This window comes from Mesoplodon mirus, assembly GCF_964341445.2.
Source record: "Mesoplodon mirus genome assembly, chromosome: 14".
NCBI lineage: Eukaryota > Metazoa > Chordata > Mammalia > Artiodactyla > Ziphiidae > Mesoplodon > Mesoplodon mirus.
The window spans coordinates 53924229-53947694 of record NC_138990.1 but is presented as its reverse complement, the minus strand read 5'-3'; the positions used below and the strand labels follow the sequence as shown (position 1 = coordinate 53947694).

General features: G+C 46.7%; 1 protein-coding gene across 2 annotated transcripts in view; it reads right to left on the bottom strand.

Moving 5' to 3' along the window:
* The window catches only part of VIT (vitrin), a gene marked incomplete at both ends in the record, with an annotated part of 95572 nt that overhangs the window by 11189 nt on the left and 60917 nt on the right, over positions 1-23466 (bottom strand). For both annotated transcript variants that reach the window (XM_082641901.1, XM_082641902.1), the window contains 3 exons: positions 3685-3788; positions 17332-17479; positions 22538-22600. In XM_082641901.1, the coding sequence (XP_082498027.1) occupies positions 3685-3788; positions 17332-17479; positions 22538-22600 (315 nt within the window). The remainder of the gene's footprint in view (positions 1-3684; positions 3789-17331; positions 17480-22537; positions 22601-23466) is intronic.

The window sequence follows — 23466 nt, the reverse complement described above, 5'->3', positions numbered from 1 at the left end:
CTAGAGATTATCACACCAAGCAAAGTAAGTTAGACAAAGACAAATATTATATATCACACGTGGAATCTAAAAAATAATACAAATGAATCTATATACAAGAGAGAAACAGATTCACAGACATAGAAAACAAACTTATGGTTACCAAAGAGGAAAGGAAATGGGGGGAGGGATAAATTAAGAGTATGGGATTAACAGATGCTAACTATTATTCATAAAATAGATGACAAGGATTTACTGTAAAACACAGGGAACAATATTCAATATCTTGTAATAACCTATAATGGAAAGTAATCTGAAAAACTATATAACTGACTCACTTTGCTGTACACCTGAAACTAACTTAATATTGTAAATCAACTGTACTCCAAGTTTAAAAGTTAAATTCAAAAAATAATAAAAGTTTTAAAGACCAGCAAGTAGATGAGAGAAACTTTGATAGGAACAAAAGTGTCCGTTCTTTGCCTGGGTGTTGGAACCAACCTCACTAAGCCCCTGTGTCATTTCCCAGAGTGAGGGGTGGGGGGAGCTGAAGTGACGGGAGCCTCTCCTTGGGCTACGGTGGCTTGGGGTGAGCCCGGTGCTCCAGCAGCCGCTGGGTGGGGAAGGCTATATTCTGGGTTCAGTGGAATCTTGTGTCTAGTTCCACCAGGGGCACAGGTCTGGCTGGCTCGGGATGCGCTGCACCCACTAAGAACTAAGAGAGGTGTTCTAGCCCGGCTATGCCGTCTACTGGCCATGTGGGCCTGGGTGGGTCACTCGGGGTCTCTGGGCCTGGGTTTCCGTGATGACAACCTGCCTCAGCTGAGAGCAACAGTTGAGAGGGATAGCACAGCCTTCCAGCATGGCTTTCTCAAGCATATACTTCACACTGTCTAGGGTCTCATGAAATATTTTGGAATCAAGGAGGGTGATCAACTGTCCCAGTTTTCCAGGACTTTCCAAGTTTTAGCACTAGAAGCCCCATATGCCCCTGGGCAAACTGGGATGACTGGTCACCCTAGAGTCAGCATAGCTGCATATAGTAAGGTAGGGCACTTAACCTGGGCTCTGTGAACCCCTGGGGCACTGGGAGTGAGTACCCACAAATCCCCTGAATTTATACACAGTATTTTGTGTATATAAGTATTTATTTGGGTACAAGGGCCATAGCTTTCAAAGGGGTCCCCAATCAAAATAAAAGTTAAGAGCTACCTTCTTAAGACATTAGGGTTAATGACATTACACTCAATGCTCCTTTGGTTTTGGCCAGCATCCTGGCTCCACTGGCTAGTATAATCTTACCTGTCAAATGAAAGGATCAAATGGTTACCTACTCAGTTGCTAGAGAAATGTCTTGGAGAACCCATGTGAGCTGGCTGCATAGAACACAGTTGCTAAGGGAAACATTGGCTGCTGAGAACTGCTTTCACACACAGGGCTGATTTCCCTCAAGGCCCAAGGCACCCAGCAGTCCCCGCTGGTTTAATGTTAACTGCCTCTAGACAGAGCACAGGGAGCCATCAGAAGATCACCTTGACCCCACCAATCTTAAATTTGGAGATCATGGTCAATTTGTGCTCAATACATATTCCATCCACCTTCCAGCATGTCTTGAAAGCAGAGGCTGGAAATCTGAAAACTACATTGTTGAGACTTCCTTGCAGTTAGTTCTGGATTTGTGTTAGTTTCATGAAATGATGCACACACATGAGATTTGATTCTGCTGTTTCTGCTGACAAGTCTGTAGAGTGTTTGACTTCTCCAGGGAAGTGTTAGCAGAGGCGCTTATGTTTGGTCACCAGCTTCCTTGGTGTTGAGAATGTAGGGTACAGAGCATTCAGTTTGTGGCTGTGAATGGAGCAGTCAAGGCATGGTTTTGTAGCTGGCAGCTATAGCAGAAACTTCCTGATCATGGTGGCTTCCTGGCTGAAGCAGATTCCTAAAGAGGCTGTGGTGGCAGAATTGAGAAAGCAATTTCCTGATCTTGGAAGAGGTAGAGCTCCTTGGAGGTCCTGGTTCTGCAGGAAGCCTTGGGAAGCCACCTCCGAAAGCTCAGCCTAGAATCCATTTCTTCAGTAATTCTCAAAACCATTTAATACTCTGAAATAAATCCCTCTCTGCTTAAACCAGCTGGAATGGGTTCAGTTCTCTAAACCCAAACCCAGATCAATACAGGGCAGAGATAGAACATGTTACCCACTGAAAGAAGGTATGCTGATTTTATTAATCCTATCAAAGAAACAGAATGTCTTCTGAAGTTTTAAAGTTTTTATTTTTTAAACAATTCTTTTTAAAATTTTATTTATTTTTGGCTGCGTTGGGTCTTCGTTGTTGCACGCGAGCTTTCTCTAGTTGCGGCGAGCAGGGGCTACTCTTCGTTGCAGTGCGTGGGCTTCTCATTGCAGTGGCTTCTCTTGTTGCAGAGCACAGGCTCTAGGTGCTCGGGCTTCAGTAGTTGTAGCACACAGGCTCAGCAGTTGTGGCTCGAGGGCTCTAGAGTGCAGGCTCAGTAGTTGTGGCGCATGGGCTCAGTTGCTCCGCGGCATGTGGGATCTTCCCGGACCAGGGCTCGAACCCATGTCCCCTGCATTGGCAGGCGGATTCTTAACCACTGCGCCACCAAGGAAGCCCCTGAAGTTTTAAAGTTTTACTCCATGATACATTACTGGAATTTCACTGATCTAAGTATTAAATTGAAAAATCAGACATCAATTCTATCATGTTCCTGATGAGGTAATACTGATTTGGTGTCTTGGATAGCAGTGACTTGGCCAGTGTTTATTTAGACTTGTTCAGAGATCAAAGGCTCTTCATTTGCCAGATACTAATATACTGGTCTACAGAGACAAACACTGAGGTGGAGAGGGAAATAATTAATCAGGTTTACTGTAATTTTGAAGATGATCCTTCAAAGATAGTTCTATTCCCTGTGTACACTCCACGTCAAGCAACTGTGGCTCACTTCTCCATTTCCCTGGATTGCAATGGTACAGACAGGTTCCCCAAGAAGTGGACAGCCTTCCCAGTGCCCCCAAAACCAGACTACCATTTATAAATTAGTACACTGGCATGGGCTCATTGGTGGCCTTTGAGCTTGGTTCGTGTGAAACTGTTTCCTAATGTCTGGTCACCTCTGGGGAACTGATAAAATGGAGTTTCTGGATCTGCCCCATTGAGGACTAGATCTTGGAATTCTGGTACCCCACTGCCACCCCACCCCATCACCACCACCAAGGATCAGATAGAGACTCAGCTTGAAACAAAGACCATGTCTCTTTTTGCACAGTTATTACTATAACAGGAGCTGATTAGAAAAAGACTCCCAAGGGCACTGTGGAGCTTCCTGAATGGAACTGGTTACAAATTTTACTTATTTTTATAAAAAAAAAAAAGTTTTTACAAAATATAATGAAAAATAGTTGATGACTCGGAGAACAGTTGGGGTAGTCATGATTGCAGTTCTACTTGTCCCGAAGAAAGCTGCCATACTGAGGAACCAGGCGTGCTAGAACTCTCCAGCATGTGTGTGGTAATGATTTTTGCCCCCTGAATCCATGATAATCCTTGAGGAAAGATACAGATATTATGTGAGTCGTTTCTTGATGGATTCTTTTGATCTTTTCCTTTTTCTATCTAGCATGTTAGCAGACGACCACACAGAAAGAGAACCATGGTAGCAAGAAGATTGGCATCTGGATCACATACCTACGTTAGAAAGCCCTCCTCTCTGGGTGATTTTCTCTATGGCTGTCTTCAGATCCTGGGAATTCATGTGAGTCTTGAGATTAAACTGGGTAACAGGGTTGTCTCTGAAGATTCAGAACAAGAAATAAAAATTAGCTGGAAAGTTATTACACTTTGAGGAAAGCAGAAATCAGAGCTGATTGTTTTAGATATGAACAGAATGGAAGCTGCTTCAAAGCCTTAAGCTGGTGTTTATAAAATGCCCCACTGTGGACAGAAGTAATGGGAGGACTGGGTCCTCCACAGTGTGTGTAGAGAAGATTGGGCTGTTTCAGGGCTCCGAAGGTGTGGGTTCTAGTTTTGACTATGCTGTTTCCTAGCTGTGTGACCTTGAGAAGTCATCTAATTTCTCTGGGCCTCAGTTTCCTCATTTGTGTTGTATTGTGTTTGTGTTGTGTTGTTAAAGAGCAGTTATGGGCTTCCCTGGTGGCACAGTGGTTGAGAGTCCGCCTGCCGATGCAGGGGACACAGGTTCGTGCCCCGGTCCGGGAAGATCTCACATGCTGTGGAGCGGCTGGACCCGTGGGCCATGGCCACTGAGCCTGTGCGTCCGGAGCCTGTGCTCAACGGCAGAGGCCACAACAGTGAGAGGCCCGCGTACCGAAAAGAAAAAAAAAAAAAAAAAAAAAGCAGGACTGCTGTCAAGTGGGATTTTGCAAATGTCAGGATGTCCCCAGGCTGCCCCAGACCCTCCTTTCCAGGAAGAGAGTCTCAGCTGATAGCCACCCCCGGGTTACCCCAGCACTGGAACTGCATCTTAACAGCCGCGTCAGGGAGAAGACATCCCCTCATCTTTCTCACTCTGTGGCTCCTGTGACTGGGTGAGAATATTCAATTCTTACCCGGAAGGTCAACATCTATTTTATTGAAGGCTGAAAAAGTTAGCTGATGAGGAGTTGGAGTGAATTAAGTGGAGAAACAGAATGAGAACCCTTCTCTAGAGCAGAGTCTCCTTGGTTAACAGGCTTGGGAGCCGCTGAGCAGGGGGTGTGGAATACCTTTCATGACCAGGTGGCAGGTGTGTCGGGAGGGACGAGGGCTCCGTGGGGTGGACGTGTGTGGTCACACTCAGGATGAAGTGGGGATGCACAGTGAAATCACATCTCTCGAAGCACTGACACTCAGCCACTGGCAGCGTTTCGTGCAGGTGTGACCTCTAAGGTCACACGGAGCCCCAAACTCCAAAAGAGCCTGCACTTGCTTCAATGCTCTGATGCTGCTGTCTTGAAATTCTTAATACTTTTTGAAAATGTGGAACTGCAAATTATGTAGCTGGTCCTGGCTGCAGATTACTACGTCTTCAAGGAGAGGGAGAAGGAGACCTTTAAAAGCAAGTCTTTCCATAAACACCTGGAGTAGATCCAGGAAGAAGCAGGTTTTGGCAGTTTCAGGTGGGAATTCCCGGGCCCTACAGTGGATTCTCAGCCAGTCCTTTGGGGAACCTGGCAGTGCAGTCACCAGGAAGCCAGGTCCCCAGGACCCGAGAGGAGACATCCTCTGCCTCCCTCCCCTCCCCTGCTCCGGCCCTATTATCCGACCCTTCTAGCTATCACAAGGTGATCTATGTCGGAGGAGAGTTCTGAAAGAGGCTGGAAGGAGGCCCCTCTCTCTTCCATCTCATTAGTGAATATGAGGGACACAGGCAGGTTCTTGGGCAAAACCAAAGCAAACTGCCCAGAAGTCCACTTCTCTAAGCGAGAGGTGATGTGAAACTGGGAGGACCAACTACCTTCAGCGAAGACAAGGAAAGTTTAAGACAAGCTCAACTAGGGTGGGTGTTGGGGGAAAAATCCAACCAGATGAAAAGCCACTAGGTGAAAACCAAGTTCTAGTTTAGGATTAAACACAAACGAACAACAAAAATAAAGCAAAGTGCAGAACAGAGAACTGTGGGCATTCTGGCTGAGCTCGACCTCACCATCAAGCCACATGCGAAGGCTGCGAACCGAACCGAGGCTGCTTTAACATACCCCACTGCTCAGGGCCCAGGGAGGGGGAATCACAGCGAAGGAACTCTAGTACTTTCACGGTTAGTCTTCTTTCCCTTGGGGCTCCAGGGCTTTCCGGTTTCTATTCTCACAGATCAATTTCAGTAACTGCTGTACTTGCCCCCCCGGCCATCTAGGCTCAAAACCTGGACCCCATCTTTACTTGCTCAGTCATAGGACCCATGGGACCTGTCAGGCACGTCTCCTAAGTTCCTCTATCTGGAGCACTTGCTTTTATCCCCTCCTCTGTGTTTCTGTGCAAACCTCTGAGTTCAGGCCCCCTTCTTGCTGGTTCTATTATGAGTCTCTATGTCAGTCTCTGCAATGCTGGGTATATGCCTGTCTGCTAGAGAACCCTTCCTCATGTTCAGCTCTAACTGTAAAACTTGGCTCAAAATCATCCGAGACTCCTATTGTTAAACTTCATATTTTGGCTTTCAAAGCCCATCCGTAACTTGATTCCAACCTAGCAGGCTCATACCGTTCTCTCTCTCACCTATATTCTACTTAGAATGAGCTACTCACTATTTCCTGGTTTTCAAGCCCTGTGCCTTTGCTCATAGGTTCCCTCATCTGGGAAACCCCAGTTGTGTCCACCCTCCAAGCTCCAGCTACCTGTCTCCCTGGGCCCCGGCCCCAGCTGACAACCTCTGTGCCTGACTGCTTCCTCTAGCTCACGACACCTCGCACAGTATGTGGTACCTGCAGGCACTCCATTAACAGTATTAAAGAGACATACATTTCTTCTTTCCTCTTCTGTGCATCTCTACCTCTAAATGCTGATGTTCCCGGCAGTGCTATCTCCCTCATGCATCCCTTCTTAATTTATGCACAACCCTGGGGGAGCTCATCAACTTCAGCTACCTGGGGTTCACCAACCATTCATATGCCAACAGCTGTTTTGTGCACACTGGTCGGTCCTCTCTCTTGAACCTCAGAATAAATAAAAAGGCTTCCATACGTCTGGAATACTTCCATACATCTGTGGGCCCTGGGTGTGGTCCACAGGCTCCTTGGCTTTGATATTTCCAAAACTGAAGTCAATTATCTTCTGTATCTGCTCCATCAAACCACCCACATCCCCTTCTGTAGTCCCTCTTCTGACTCATCAAGTCATCCCAGCAATATGCATTCCTGTCAGACCAACCTCTTAAATATTTCTTGTGTCTCTCTCATCCTTTCCATCCTCAAGTTTGGACTATGATCTTCTCTTTCCTGAACAATGGCTATAGCTTCCTACCTGGGCTTCCTGCACCACAGTGGCCTCTGCAGAGGATGTTTTATCCAACAGGTGCTAAGTGCCTATCAGAGGCGGATTAACTTGGATGCTAATGATACTTCTTCCAAGGGGCCTAATTTTGTATTTGTAATTTTGTGTTCTTTTTCTTAAAAGAGTCCCAAGCTACGTAAGCTTCAGAGTCCCCAAAGTCTGGATCTACCCTTGGTAACCAAGGAACATGAACTTTTCAGGGACTGGAAAAAAAAAAAAAAGAAAAAAAAGAATGAGTTAAAACAACAAAAGTATTATTAGCTATAAAATAGAAAATTGCAAAATTGATATTGACAATAACAACTACGTAATTGTCTACCAAACATAATGTTATATATGCCCCATTAACTGGAAAATTTTTAACTCTACTTACATTTGAAAATGATTTTGAGGCTAGATTTTCTCACTTTGAAAGATTTCCTGAGTGTGTCTGACGATTGTGAAGAAATCATAGCTGATCATAAATTAAGCATTGCTCATAGACAAATAATTTCAAAAGCAAAAATATAAAATTTTCTATCAAAAGTGTTTACAGAAAAAGTATTTAAATGTGGAAGCCAGTCACCTAGTCACATCCATAGTGTTTCCCTGCTCATGAGGCTGTCTGAATGTCGATCATTTTGTAGAGTGATTGATCATCTCTTTCCCATACTACATGTACTGTCAAGTCTTGTTATCTGCGATAGTTATGTTATATAAAGTTGCTGCAAACATCAAATTAGCAAGCTCTGAGCCATTGCTCCTAGGGAGAATATGGGATTATGTTCCTGTGGGCCTCTGGTCACATTTTCATCAATAGATTAGTATATAAACTTGTTTTATGTATGTTTCTGTTTCAAGGTACCCAATTTAGTATATAAGTTTCTTACAAATAATTATATGCAAATTTTCCCTATAATGAAACACTAGCTGGGAAGGGTTTAACATTTTCTTGACCCTGGGTAGTGCTACTGTAAATTTTTTGGCTTTCAGTCTCACAGTGCTATCCACTGTGCTTAAAAAAAAAAAATCAGTCATCATTTCATGAATTCCTAACTTCAGCCTTTTCCATAGCTTCATCATACATTATAGATATTAGGTACTTTAGCACTTTCTCGAGCAGATCAAATCTGTTGATCACACACAGATCAACAAATTTCCTCTTTTTTTTGCTGAATATACCAAATCATCAATTCATTATTATTGAACTCATGACCAACAGCACAGTAAGTTGCCTGAAGGGATTTTATCTAACACTTGCAGTTTCTCCATAAGCACATCACAGCCTTCTTGTGCTTAGAACACTAGGTCGCACTTCAACACTACACTTGGGGCCATTAAAAATAGTGAAATCACCAATGAGTAGCAGAAAAATGAGGTGCTAAATAGACTGTGAAAAGGACACTTGTTTACAATAACGAGCTGAAACTAGAAGGCAGAGCATCGCCTTGTTGAACCTCAGCTGGGAATGTTGTATATTTCATACCCTCTCTGTGCATGTCCACACAACAACTGTGAAAGTGCCATAAGTATTGATTTTGGAGATACAAGTACATTTTAGGGAGTAGGTGAATTTGCAGATATGGGATCTGTAAATCATGAAGATTGACTGTAACCTACTTGTGAACAGGTGCTATGTCCCAGTGTTTCCTATCCCTGGTGCTTAGCATGCAGGGTGTAATAGAGAATTATGGAAAGGAAGGAAGGAAGGAAGGGAGGGAAGGAGGAAGCTCAGATGTCCTCTCCTCTCCTCTCTAGGTCATCCTGGGTAGAGCTGAACACTCCCCTCTGAGCTCCACACCCCACTCTCTTCCCCTATTACATCATAGCGGTAGATGAATCTATCTTCAGAAGCAGACAGATGAGCTATTCATATACCCAATGAATAGATGCTTTTCATTTTATTTAATGTTATGTCTCTTAAAGATATCGCCTCCCTTACTGGTGAAGTCCTGAAGAACAGAATCTCTGTCACAGTTATTTATTTTTAATGAATTGAAATGTTGGATCAGAGGACCTCTGAAACTCTTTCCAGTTGCTAAAATTATGATTAGGAGTAAAGCCGCAGAGCTCATCCACCAAGGGACTTACAGGCAAATGTAATCAAACCACTTAGATGAATTTTACATTAGTATCCCCTGCAAATGGCATAGTGCTTAGACCGTGGTAAACACTCAATAAATCTTTGTTAAAATGTAATGTAATTAAATTATAGGAATGAATGCTAAGTCTTTAACCTGCAGACTGTGGCAGCTCTCAGTACCAGAGCACATGGGTGTATGTGTCCTTTTTTAGGATATATGGGCTGGTGGCCTTTTGTTTAAAAGGCACCAGGCTAGGGGTAGGGATTTTTTTTTAATAAAAGGAGAACCCTTTTATTTAAATAAAATCCCTACCCCTAGCCTGGTGCCTTTTCAGAGATGAAGATTATTTTAAAAGTTCAAAGAGACGTGCCACTATATTTTAATGTAAGCAACATTTTAATTTGTAATTTTATTAGAAGATCTCATTAAAGGAAAACACATTTTTCCCCTCAGTGATATCAAAGATTTCCTTTGAAAATAAGAGAAGAAAATAAAGATTTACAGCTCAAGGGGCAAATATCAAATTGTTCTATGTTTGGAAAAAGAGCTAAGACTAATGAAGAGAAATGACAGGGAGCCAGCATTTGACTATGCATAGAAAGGGATAATTCATGCAATAGGAAAGGACTATCCTGCAAGTGTGTGAGAAGAAAGAATGCCTGTTAGAGATGGGCACAGGTGATTCCTAGGAAGGCTGGGGCCTGGGGGCAGGGAACTGGACAGAGCATCAGTGTCTCCAGGCCTCCCTGATGACAAGTCTCACCTCTGTCACCCTGTTAAACTACACAGGTTACCAGGTCTCCTCCCAGCAGAAACTCAATTCAGTAGGTCTGGGCTGGGGGTGGGGATTTTTTTAAATAAGGGATCCAGATGAATCCCATCCTTGGGACAGTTTGGGAAGCCCTGGATTTTAGAGGACTTCTGAGGCCCTTTCAGTCCTAAGGTTCCCATTTGGTTAAAGTCCCAGAGTCTATTGGTTTACCCCATAACGCTTTGAGTCACATAGAGTGAGCCTCTCAAATGAATTTTTATGCCAGTAGAGACACATTAACTAACCATATTCCTGATAACAAGAACCTTTTGAAACTGTTTCCTACAACAAGGCATCATCACCTTAAGGTTACAATAAAATAAATGACTATCCTTAGCCTTTTAATTAATGCTAAAGTGTGATGATTTATGGACTTAGTCATTGAGATGAACCATGCCTGTGAACTCAGGAGGATGTTCTAGGGTGACCCTGGTTGCCTAAGGGCATGCTGCTGGCTGCAGGTCAGGTGGCAGACTTGTCCCTTGAGGGTATTACCCACTTGGAGTGAAAATGATTCTGCCCCTCCCTACAAAGGACTGAGCATGGGGCCCAGGCCGACCTGCTGAGGGAATTAGTACAGCTAGCCCCTTTTGAAAGGACACTGGCCTTTCTCACATTTCCTAGGATCAGAGCCGTGGAGCAGTCTTATAATCAAATCTTGTTTTTAGAGGAGTAGGGGTTTTTTTTGGTAATTAGCAACAATAATTCCACCAAAAAATAGAAAATTAACCTGCAAGCGTCTTCCTGCTGGAGGAAATGTGGATGAGTAATCTGCTGTTCTAAGAATTACTCTGGAGCCAGGGGGCTGTCCGGCTTGCTGTCTGTTACCACGTCGCTGGGCTAGTTAAGTCCAGGGACACGGAATGTCTTGGCAACAGACACAGTGTTTGGTGCTTCCCAAACTTAGCCATTTGGCCCCGTCACCTGGGGATTTTGTTAAAATGTAGATTCTTTTTTTTTTTTAATTTATTTTTGGCTGCGTTGGGTCTTCCTTGCTGTGCACGGGCTTTCTCTAGTTGCGGCGAGCGGGGGCTACTCTTCATTGCGGTGCACGGGCTTCTCACTGCGGTGGCTTCTCTTGTTGTGGAGCACGGGATCTAGGTGCACGGGCTTCAGTAGTTGCAGCATGCGGGTTCAGTAGTTGTGGCTTGCAGGCTCTAGAGCTCAGGCTCAGTAGTTGTGGCGCATGGGCTTAATTGCTCCACAGCATGTGGTATCTTCCCAGACCAGGGATCGAACCTGTGTCCCCTGCACTGGCAGGCAGATTCTTAACTACTGTGCCACAAGTGAAGTCCCTAAAATGTAGATTCTAACTCTGCAGGTTGGGTGTGAGGTCCGAGGTTCTGCCTTTCTAACAGCCTCCCAGGTGAGGCCGTGGATCCCATTTTGAGTGGCAATGTCTTAGAGGATGCTGTAAGAATCAAGAAAATCAGCAGTGGGGCTGCCAGTGATAAGGGGAAGGGAGAAGAATAAATAAGAAGTCTGGATCAGGCATAAGAAAGGCTGAGAGGAGGGAGGAGGATGGAGCTCCTGTAGCCCTAGGGTGGCAACCTGGCGGGGAGACAGGAGGGGCCCGGGACACAGCGTTCACCAGATGAGAGCACAGCCCCGTGGGAATATTTGCGCCTTCACATTCTGGTTGTGCAACAGAATCACCTGGGGAGTTTTAAAAATGAATGACGCTTGGGTCCCACACTCAGAAATTCTGATTTAATCGATCTGAGGTTGGGTCTGGGCATTGGGATTTTCAGATGCTCCCCAAGTGGTTCTAATGTGCGTGGGGGTGGCCACCTACTTCTCTAGCAGAATGGTCCAGGGGTCTAGGGAGAATGATCTCAGCATGGGTGGGGGGCACTGGGATAAGCCCCAGCGATGTGCGATGGGGGGTCAAGGGGAGCCGTTGAGTAGAAGAGTGGTGCAAGTCGAGGGCAGTGTCCTCATTTCCTTTGTGCCTCTGGGAGGACCGCGTGGTGGGGAACAGGAAAAGCATAAGATGCTTGTGTGAGCTGTATTCCCAGCTCATTCAGCTTTGAGACTGTGTCCCCGAGGCCTGTGGCTCAAGGGTTCACCTGCCTTGAGAGAGAAGTGGCAGGGGGGTCTTCGCAAGTGCCATTAGGCCCTGGAGAGCCCTCTCAGGCAGTCAGGAGGCTGTTCGGGTGCTGTTAGTTCCTGTAAAGGCAGAGTAGGCTGAGGGCGTGAGGAGAGGACGGGGCAGCAGTTAGAGAGACCTGTGCTCGGCCGGGTGCTGCCCTCTCACCTGGGAAGCCGAGCTGTCCCTCGCTCTCTCGGGGAGTTGGTGATTCTCACCTTGGCTACAGACTGGAATTACAGATGAAAAGACCAGCTTCTGGGTATTTGCAGGATTCTGGTTTAATAGGGCTGGGATGGGGCCCAGGCATCAGCATCTCTAAAAGCTCCCCTGGTGATCACAGCGTGAAGTTGGGGCTGGGCACGCCCTTCCTGCTCTGAAGTCCTGAGGTGCTGAGACTTGCAACTCCCAGGCCCCCTCCAGCCGGGGCTCATGGCCCAGCACACCCCATTCCTTCCTTTGCTGCAGGCTCAAGGAAATATGACAGAGTGGTCCTCCTCGCCAGGGGTATTAGTTGCCTATCTCAGTTGTAAACTTAGGGGCTTCAACAACACACTTATCAGTTTACAGCTCTGGAGGTCAGAAGCCCGAATTGGGTCTCCCTGGCAGGGCTCTGCTCCTGGGGGAGGGAGAGGGGGAGGGGGAGGGGAGGGGAGGGGGAGGGAGTCATTGCCTTGCCTTTTCCAGCCTGCATTTCTTGGTCAGGGCCCCTTTCCTCCAGCTTCAAAGAAAGCTGTCGCATCTTTCTGACTAATCTTCCGTAGTCACATCCCCCTCTAACTGATAATAGCTGGGAAAGGTTCTCTGCTTTTAAGGACTCAGCTGATTGGACTGGGACACTGGGTAATCCAGGACAGTCTCCCCATCTCAGGGTCCTTGACTTTGACCACATCCACAGAGCCCCTCCTGCTCTGTGAGGTAACACCTCCAGGGGTTCCAGACGTGGGCAGCTTTGCGGCCATTATTCTGCCCATCACACCAGACCCGACAGCTCGTTGCTTCTCCCTGCTCTAGTTGCCCCACACTCAGTGGCTCAGCTGATCCACGGGAGCCTTTGGGCATCCTTCCCGCTTTTGGGGACAGGAAGAGAGGCTCAGCTGAGGGTGCTCAGTCAGGGCTGAGTCGGGTGGGCTGTGAAGTAAAAAAGTAAGGAGAGGGCTTCCCTGGTGGTGCAGTGGTTGAGAGTCCGCCTGCCGATGCAGGGGACACGGGTTCGTGCCCTGGTCTGGGAAGATCCCACATGCCTCAGAGCGGCTGGGCCCATGAGCCATGGCCGCTGAGTCTGCGCGTCTGGAGCCTGTGCTCTGCAGCGGGAGAGGCCACAACAGTGAGAGGCCTGTGTAATGCCAAGAAAAAAAAAAAAAAAGGAAGGAGATGCAGCCCACCTCAGAGCCAAAACAGCGGGCGCCTGTCAGAGACCCATGAGCAAAGAAAAACGGATTTCACTTTGAAATGAAGAGAAACTGATATTTGGCTTTATTCTACAGCTGTTTTCCAATGTTGGTATCCTGGGGTTGATTACAAAGTTCAAAAGAACCTGTGCAATTCTGTTCCATTTATACTGAAATCAGGGATAAAAACAAAATCCTATGGAAGGTCCAGCGGGCATTTAGCCCCTGTGGATCCAGGTGGCGGCTAAAATGTGAGCGGCTTCCCTTCCTTATTCTGTTTGCTGGGCTTCACCTAACAGCGACTTGCTCTGGCCATGCTTTCATCTGGCCTCTTAATGTTCCTGTTGGTTGTAAGCGCGATCACGGGCATGTTGGCTGTTTAACTGTAAATTAGGACGCGTATGCAAGATGGGGGCTTGAGCCTTGGCTTTGTCTTCAGCCGTGTCTCTGTCCTCAGTTTGGTGGAAAGCCTCCATTATCAGGAGCTTTCTTGGCAGAGGATCAAAATCTTGAAGTCAATTTGGTTTGACATTTTAGGGATTAACCCAAGATTTAACATCTCTCCTCTCCCCAGTGGTCATGCATTTAGCTGTGTGTTCTTAGGGAAGTCACTCAACCTCTCTGCGTCTGTGTCATACGCTGCGTCTCTTACTGGAGGTGCATGATGACTGTGGAAGGAACGCTGTGGTTGCTGAAAGGTTAACGCGGGCCTGGCCTCTGAGCCTCTGCAGGTGCGGGTGGGGGGTTGTGGGAGAGGGAGCATGCTGGCACCACGGGGGCTGAAGGGCTCCCCCTGGTCTGGACCAGAATTAGGAGCCCAGCAGGGCAAGGGGGAAGTTACAGAGGAGCAGAAACCACGAGCCTGGCAGGGGATGACGCTGGTCCACTGAGGAGAGAACGGAGTGGACAAGCAGAGAGACGAGGAGATGCAGGGAAAGGAGGAGGGAGGGAATGACATCACTCTCCTGTCACCTGCCTGCCTGGGTTGGTTTTCTGTTTCCTGCATCCAAAATATCTTTGTGTAGGATGCTTACTGATCAGGATACAGAACGAGCATTTTGTACATCAGGTCATTTTTATCCTTCTCGTATTTTTATTTCTTATTTGCCTTCTGTTTCCTGTTAATAGTATGAGTCTTCTAAATTCCAAATTTAAAAGTCTAAGTTCGGCCTGAGCTCTAAGGAAAACCAAGGGAAGGAATCTTCTGGGGGGTGGGTCTCCCATGTGGACCCACGGCAGCGGTGACAGAGGGGGGAGGCCTGAGAGCAGGAGAAATTCTGAGCTCGGGAGTCCTCCAACCTTGGCCAGCGCCTTTCCAGCCCCGGTCTGACCTTGAGTGCTCATTCTTGCCAAGGTGGTCATTTCTTTTAGAGCCTTGTTTCCTCATTGTAACACGAGGAGGTGGAACCAGGAGCTTTCTAAGGCCCCACTGCTCTGTGATTCTGAGGGAGCGGGGCCGGTTCCCTGTGGTTGTGAGCTGGGCACTAGAATCCGGTGAGAACCCAAAGGACCAGTAGAGGAATCCGTTTCCCAGCCAGCCAAGCACTGGAAAGCCCTTTTCCAGAAACACTGGCCCCATGTCTGCATCGACCTCTGCCCCCATACCCTTTCCTACCCGACCCCCTGCCCTCTCTCGCACTAAGACCATTTGCTGAAGAAAGGATGGTTGGGAGCCACCCAGGTGGCTGACATAAAAGCAATTTCGGCTGGGTGTGTGGATTTCCCATCAGCCTCACCACACCTTCCTAATGCCTCTCTCCACCTGATTTTGTTCCCCACATTCCCCTGACGGATGTATAACCTCTGTGCAGCCGTCATTTCATTGCTGATCATTCACCCACCTAATCAGAACCTGAGGCTGGAAGGGAGAGGATGCTCACCCAGCATGTTCACCCAACATTCATTGATTGGATGTCTTCTGAGTACAGAGCCAGTCACTGGATTACAGAACAACAGGGCTGGCAGAGCCCTAATAAATCAGCTGGTCCGACCGGCCTGTACTTTAGAGATGGCAGCTCTTACATGGAGAGGTTAGGTGACTTGCTTAGGGTCACACAGCGGAGCTAAGGCTAGAATTCAAGACGTCCTGTCACCAGGTCATTGTGATTTCCACTCCACCCCGTGGTCGAAGGAGGATGAAGATGATTGATCGGTTTGTATGAGCATAAAGTAAAGGAAAACAGACACATTTCCCTTAAGGGCTTTAAATTAATAAGGACCCTGGATGGAAAAAAAGATGAATAGGGAAGGCATTTTTAGAAAGTGACGTTGGAAAGCGTGGAGGTAAACTCTTCCCTGTAAATGGTGATCACATTAGGAACACGTGAGAGAAAATGTCTTTTTGAGGGAAGGAGTCTTTATTGAATTTTTTCCTTCCCTGCTACATTTGTTCTTTAATCCATGTTCCCATCAGCACACAACACAGTGCTCCTGCCATTTTTCTTTTCCTTGACATATTTATCACCTTATTTTCATATTCTCCTATAAACCTTGGTATACACAGCTTTTAAAGCAGCTATTTTTAATGCAAGATGACATACCAAGCTTTGAACCCCCCAATAAAACTGACCGGGAACATCTGGCACTAAAACGCTTACATTTCCTCCCCAGAGAAGCCTGCTATTCATCTGCTAACTTTAAAAAGTAACACAGGAATGAAAATAGGTTGACGTCTTGAAAACAAGAAAACAATGACCAAAACCACGTATTTTCCTATTTCAAGTTAAAATCCTCCAGAACATCTGACATTGAGAATTAACATGTGTAGCAATTGGTTATTTTCATATATTTGGCTCTGACGTGCAACTTAGCTATCTTCCTTCACAGAAATAGAAGATAGTGCTAAATATGTTATTGGAATTTAACTCTAAAAATACAAACATTATAGGTTCTTATGAAAATAACGCATTTTTTTTTTCCTTTGGACATCTCAAAACTAAATATTCTAGTGTCTGTGACATAACAACCTCGGTTAAAATGCTGTTCTGGGATGTCCCCGGGAAACATTTGAAGGGACCAGAGACGGCCCCAGATGTTGTCAGGTGTGTGTTTTTTACTTTTAAGACTGTGGCTTCTGAGCAAGAGGTACCAAGGCCTAGGTTAGTGTCCAAGGCCGAGGCTAAGTTGCAGATCTGGGAGAAGGAGGGGCGGGTTGTGCCTGAGATCCTTTGTGGAAAGTGAAACAGTTATCCTGCCCTTAATGGCTCTTGATCAAAAGTCCACCTGTTATTTGAGATTTGTGCTTGTTTACGCCTTTGATTGCCTACTTATTTTCAGTTGATATCTGTATATCTGCTTTAGCAAGAAATCTATTACATCTGAAATAAGATTGACTTATTATCCCCAGTGAGAGAAAAGTTGAGATTGGATGTTAGTATGAGCCCTCAATTTCTACCCTATGTAGAATAGTAAAATGGACTGGGGACAGTCACCTGAGTGAGTGCTGGGGGCCATCCCTTCCCCCGCCACTCCAGTCCTCCCCATTGCCGGGTGAGCTTTCCCAGTACCAGCGTAGAGGCCTAAGGTTGTCCAGAGAAAGGAGAAAGTTCAACCTAGAGCACCATGTTTTCTGGGCATCCCACCTATAGGTGGAGCACAGGAGACCCTCAAACAAATATTCTAATAGTCAGGGTTGAAAGGGGGCCAACCTTGATGAGGAAACTGACCTTGAGAGAGGTGAAGGCCTAGCCAAGGCCACGCAGCTTGTTATTGGCTGAGCAAAAACTTGAACTCGGCTCTCTTAATTCCCAAACAAATATTCTCTCTACCAGTCAGGAGTGCAAATGCCATTTACTTTCAAATGTGGATTAACTTGTCCCTCCTTCTGGAAGCCTCAGATTTCTTCAGCGGCATCTGGATTGCTCCAGTTTCTTTCATTTACATTTGTATCAGGGAAGAGGATGAGTCTGCTATGCTCTAGGATGTGTCGGTATTTTTTTCTGCCACAAAATTAAGCATGGGACATCCCTTGATTTCTGAATTCAGAGCAGCACTTACCCATACTGAACAACACCCATCAGTGGACCAGCAGGGCCAATGTCAAGAGCTTGGGCAACATCGGCCAGGAACTGCTTCTGGATTCGGAATCGACGTTTGCCAATGCTCGCACTCCCATCAATTAAAAATGACAAGTCAATTTTGCAGCCTAAGGAATGGAAAGGGACTCTGTTATTCTGCTTCTCTCTCTCATTGCATTCACTGCTCACTCCCCGCTTCCTCCACCAGAGCCCCCCGAGATGCCAACGAAAAGAAAGTTAAAAAAAATAAGTAGCAAGATGTAAGGTATACTTATTTATTTATATCCATAACTGATTTTCACCGGGCACCAAGGCCCTGGACACTGGGCTGGTACTTATTTCCATGACTGTTGTAGAAGTCTCTGTATCAGCCACAGTTACAGACTTCAGAAGCAGGGACCTCCCAGTCAAGTCTAAGAAGGCCCTCAAAATGGTCTCCTAGTTCAGACCATATAAGTGCAGACCCCCAGATGCGGGCATTCACCCAGCCTGAGTCCCTGGAGCTTATGGTCTTTTACTCTCATCCTAACTTTTTAGAATTGTGTGTTGGCTCTCTATAAAGGTGGGAAGAATCTGCAGGGCCAGTGCTGAGGGGAGGGCAGGAAGTGTAGATTGAGAAATGGATGCTTATCTTATCCTTCAGTTCCCTGGGTGGGGCAACCATAGAAATTATCCACATGTATCGACAGATACCTGTTCTTATTTGTGGCTACCTTAGATTTTTGCCCCTTCTTTTAGTTGTAATAAAGACTAGGACAGCTCTGGTTAGGATCTCGGGACCTCTGCAAGTAGATGAAGGTTAGGATGAAGGTGGGGGGATGGTGGGGCTGCAAGCTGGTTCAAACTTCCAAACGCTGAAAGGAATTGATGGAAAGCCACATAAACAAGTAGAAGTTGGTGTCTTTTTTTAAAATTTATTTTTGGCTGCGTTGGGTCTTTGGTTGCTGCGCGCAGGCTTTCTCTAGTTGTGGCGAGTGGGGGCTGCTCTTTGTTGCAGTGCACGGGCTTCTCATTGCGGTGGCTTCTCTTGTCGCAGAGCACGGGCTCTAGGCACATGGGCTTCGGTAGTTCTGGCACGCGGGCTCAGTAGTTGCGGCTCGCGGGCTCTAGAGCGCAGGCTCAGTAGCTGTGGCGCACGGGCTTAGCTGCTCCACTGCATGTAGAATCTTCTCGGACAAAGGCTTGAACCTGTGCTCCCTGCATTGGCGGGCGGATTCCTAACCACTGCTCCACCAGGGAAGTCCAAGTTGGTGTCTTCTTTGCTCTCGACTGAAATTATATCATCTCAGGATGATAAAACTGATCAGAAGTTCAATGCTGATCAGAAGTTTCTTATTGGGATGTATATAGTCCCTTGATTAACAAAAAATGAGGAATGAGTTTTTTAACAACTGCAATTTGGGAGACAAAAATATTTCAAAGCAGAGTTCCATGGGCGAAAAGGAGAGAGACAGTAAAATTAGAAATTTCTGACTGGAGTGTCCAGGAGGACATGGGGGCCAGCTCTGCCCTGTGTGGGAAGGGTGCAGCTGTCCAGACCAGCCTGGATCTCTGAGCTGCCACACAATCGCCCATGAGGCTGTTTTCCACTTCTGTTCTCTGCACTGTGTTGCTTCCATGGGACTGGGGTCCTCCCATTCCCCAAAAGGAGAAGCTCCATGGCAGGGAGGGATATATATATATATATTTTTTTTTTTTTTGAATGAAAGCGAGGAATGAACATGAGTTGATACAGTTTTAAGTAGAATTGATGAGAAATTTTTAGTAAAGAGTGATACTACAGAATTGGCAGGTTAAGGGAAAAAGTTCTGAGAACATGCTTTATTCTGTTGCTGTGGTGCATGGCAATCAAAACCAGAGGAGAAGTAGGTGATGACAGGGGCCTCTCTGGGCCTGGCTGACTCCGCTCCATCTGGAATCAGTGCCTTGGCTCACTAGGGACCTCGCAAGCTTTTAGACCCTGTGTGCCTGGATGGTCAGGGCCTGCCGACTCTTCCTGTGCAGCTGGCTTCCCCTGTCCTTTGCTGACCCCAAACTGTCTATGCTCAAGCATGATCCTTGAGATGAAGATTGGAAGAAGCAAATAAAATCAAGAAGCAGAGTTTAGAGATGCCACTAAAGCCTGGGATAAAGCAAAAGAGAAGCAGAACTGCTCTATGGCTTGGCATGTTCCCCACACAGGGCCAACCCTCTCTTTCCTAGGTCTGGGCTTGCGATGTGAATTGCCGCCAGCAGGTGGCAGTGGTGCTCTTTAGGGCTTGCCGCCCACTGGCACCTATGCTGGAAATGTGGACGGACTCCCAGGCTCCACCCCGACCTATAGAAACAGATCTCAGTTTAGCAAGATCCCCAGGTGATTCCTATGCACATTAAAGTTTGAGAAGCACCCCTGAAGAGAGGTTTTCCTTCAGATGTCAGCAGATTATAGTTCAATATGCCTTTTTAAATGAAAACCTTAAAAAAAAAACCTTAATTACAGCAAGGGCCACAGGGGATTTTCTTTTTAAACGAAGAAGAGTACACGTTTTGTAGCAACTATGTTAGTTCTTCCTAGACCATTTTTTCTCATTTATTTATTTATTTATTTGCGGTACGTGGGCCTCTCACTGTTGTGGCCTCTCCCGTTGCGGAGCACAGGCTCCGGACGCGCAGGCTCAGCAGCCATGGCTCACGGGCCCAGCCGCTCTGCGGCATGTGGGATCTTCCCGGACCGGGGCATGAACCCGTGCCTCCTGCATCGGCAGGCGGACTCTCAACCACTGCGCCACCAGGGAAGCCCTCTCCTTATTTTTTAAAAATTAACTAATTTATCTTTGGCTGCGTTGGGTTTTCGTTGCTGCGTGTGGGCTTTCTCTAGTTGTGGCGAGCAGGGGCTACTCTTTGTTGCGGTTTGTTGTGGTGCACGGGCTACTCTTCGTTGCGGTGCACGGGCTTCTCATTGCGGTGGCTTCCCTTGTTGCGCAGCATGGGCTCTAGGCACACGGGCTTCAGTAGTTGTGGCGCACGAGCTTAGTTGCTCCACAGCCTGTGGGATCTCCCCAGACCAGGGCTCGAACCCGTGTCCCCTGCACTGGCAGGCGGATTCTTAACCATTGTGCCACCAGGGAAATCCCTCTCCTTATTTCTTACATCTTGAACTGTGTTCAAGATTGACATGTTGATTTCATAGGTTTTAAGGAGGTGAGGTGTTTCTCTGTTTCTTCTGTTCTCTTCACTCATCAGCCTGATGGCTGATATTGGGATCACCTTTGCTCCTCCTTTCCAAGAATGTTTTAATGACAATGGCTCCCGCTCAGGGCATGTGCTCACTGAGACCCTAGTGGCTTTCTCATACAGACATAAAAACATGCTGATGTGGGGGTTTCCCTGGTGGTGCAGTGGTTGAGAGTCCGCCTGCCGATGCAGGGGACACGGGTTCGTGCCCCGGTGCGGGAAGATCCCACACGCCGCTGAGCGGCTGGGCCCGTGAGCCATGGCTGCTGAGCCTGCACGTCCGGAGCCTGTGCTCCGCAGCAGGAGAGGCCACGACAGTGAGAGACCTACAAAAAAATGCTGATGTGAAGATGACAACAGCAATACGAAAGGACAGTACTGGGTTATGAAATGTCCAGCATGAGCAATTATTACGGTCACTGAGGTTGCAGCAGGAGGAGGAAAAGGTAAGACAGAGTCTACAGTAAGCAATCTACCAATTTTCTTAATTGCTTTGGTTTTCTTCAACGTGATACAATTTTATAGACTAATGCTTTTTGTTGGCCAGTATATTAGGCCAGTGTTTCTTAACCCTGGATAAGTATCCGAGTTGCTTATGCAGCTTCAATAAATAAAGATGCCTGGGAATCACTCCAGGCGGTGCTTCTCAAGGGTTAGCATGCAAAGGAATTGCTTGATTCAGTAGATCTGGTGGGGGGGGGGGAGTCTGAGATTTTGCATTTCTAACAAGCTCCCAGGTGATGCCAATGCTGCTGGTCCTCAGACCACACTTTGAGTAGCAAGATCTAGGGAGAGACTGATTCAGTAGGTATGAGGCAGGAATTGGTATCTTTCCTTTTTAAAAATGTTTTCAGGTGGGACTTCCCTGGTGGTCCAGTGGTTAAGACTTCGCTTTTCAATGCAGGGGTTGCGGGTTTGATCCCTTGGTCGGGGAGCTAAGATCCCACATGCCTTGTGGCCAAAAACCCAAAACATAAAATAGTAGCAGTATTGCAACAAATTCAATAAAGACTTTAAAAATGGTCCATGCCCCCCCCCCAAAAAAAAAGTTAAAAAAAAATGTCTTCAGGTGGTTCTCACCCAGAGGTGAGTTGAGACTCACAGCCCATTGGTGGCTGACTTGTTGCAACTTTCTGGGAGAATTTGCAGGTGCTTTCCTTGGCTTGCAACACACAGCTCCTTCCTGGTTTTCCTCTTTTTCTCTGGTGCCTTCTTTCTTGTATCCTCAGGTGGCTTCTCTTCCACCGAGTTAGTCTTAAAGGTCTTCAGGTTTAAGTCGTCTGTTTCTTCTTACTCTATCCCGTCTCCCTAGGTCACATTTTCTGTTCTGACAGCTTTGGCCTTGAACTATGGCTCATCATCTTCCAACTCTAAATTTCTGGCTGGGCCGTCCTTTCAGAATGTCAGATCTGGGTAGTTAACTCTCTGATAGACCAAACATCTTACAGAAGATGATAGATGTAAACACTCTCCTGCCCCAATGTGCTCGGTCCCCAGTAGTCCTCACGGCAGCACCATCTGCCCTAGCTGTCCAAACCATCTTTACCGGCTCCCTCTCTTGCACTTCTACCTCTAACCCTCTAGATTCTTCCTTCTCTATCTCTTGAATTTGCCCATTTCTCTCCATTTACGCTTCCCTCTCTGAGCTCTGTGTACCATCATCTCCACTGGACCACTGTCCTCGCTGGCAAGCGAGTCTCCTCCTTTCATCCGCTTTGTCACCCCACTCCACCCCACCCTGTTGCCATAGCGATGTTTTAAACATCTGATCCTCTCCCCCTCTTGCACATAGATAGTGTAAATCCTTCAAAAGCTTCCCTTTCCCCTTAGAAAAAAGTGACAGAAGAGAGGAGATAAATAGATCCAGGGTAGGAGAGAGGCGGGTTAAGGTGGGAGTGAGTGGGGAGAGGGGAGAGGGGAGAGCAGATCAGATGTCAAAGCCACTATGAGTTTCTAGTTGTCAATTAACTTACTTGGATCTCCCTGGGATACTGGCTCCAAAGACTGTGTGCTTAATTCTTTTTTTGGAACAAATCCTGGAAAGAGCAGTAAAACTTTTGGTGACTTACAAGAACAGGAAGCATCTGGCCTCACCCCAGGGATGGGGACAAAATGGATATTCACACTCAGCTCAGGGGGCGTGGCTTACTAAGTGTACTCTTCTCCATAACACCCCCGTCTTAAGAGAGAAGAATGAATGCTTACCGACAGCCTACTAGAGACACAGTGCTCCCCTGGGTGCTTACAGGCATTTGAAGTCAGGAGACTTGAGATTTGTCCCCTACTGCCCGTTAGGAGACAGCCATAGTTTCCTTATCTGAAAGCATTAAGCACTTTGCCAGTGTAAATTATCCCTCTGTAAAATTCTGAAAACCTTGAGGTCAGGGCGCGTGTCTCACTCATCACGTGAACCTTTCCTGTGGTCCTCAGTCAACATTCAGTGACTGAGTTGATGAACAAAGATGAGTGAGACCGAGGACAGTCTAATGGGGGTTGGGTGTAGACTGGAGGGGAAGAGATGAGATACAAGCAACTCAAACAAATAAGAGGGTCTATAATGCTTCCCTTCCCCTCCAGCAGTCTGAGACCAGAGTACAGATGCAAAAGGGTTTAGGGCTTGGAGAGGGCGTGTATGTGAGTTGAATTTCAGCCTCAGGGGTCTTCTTTAGAGCTGTTTACCTGGGAGCCAAGTTCACAAATATATAAGGAAATAAAGACAATACATACGAGTCTTTTTAGGCTTGGTAAGGCCAATGAGTTTCTTGGGCAGAGTGAAACTTGCAGCACCAACCAGAAATGAGTCTCCCCATTCCTGGGATGCTGGGTAGCACCCACTGAGAGTCTCCCCAGTGGAGGAAGGTGCTAAGGGCTCTGCTCGCTCCTGGCTGTGGTGAGCTTTCTC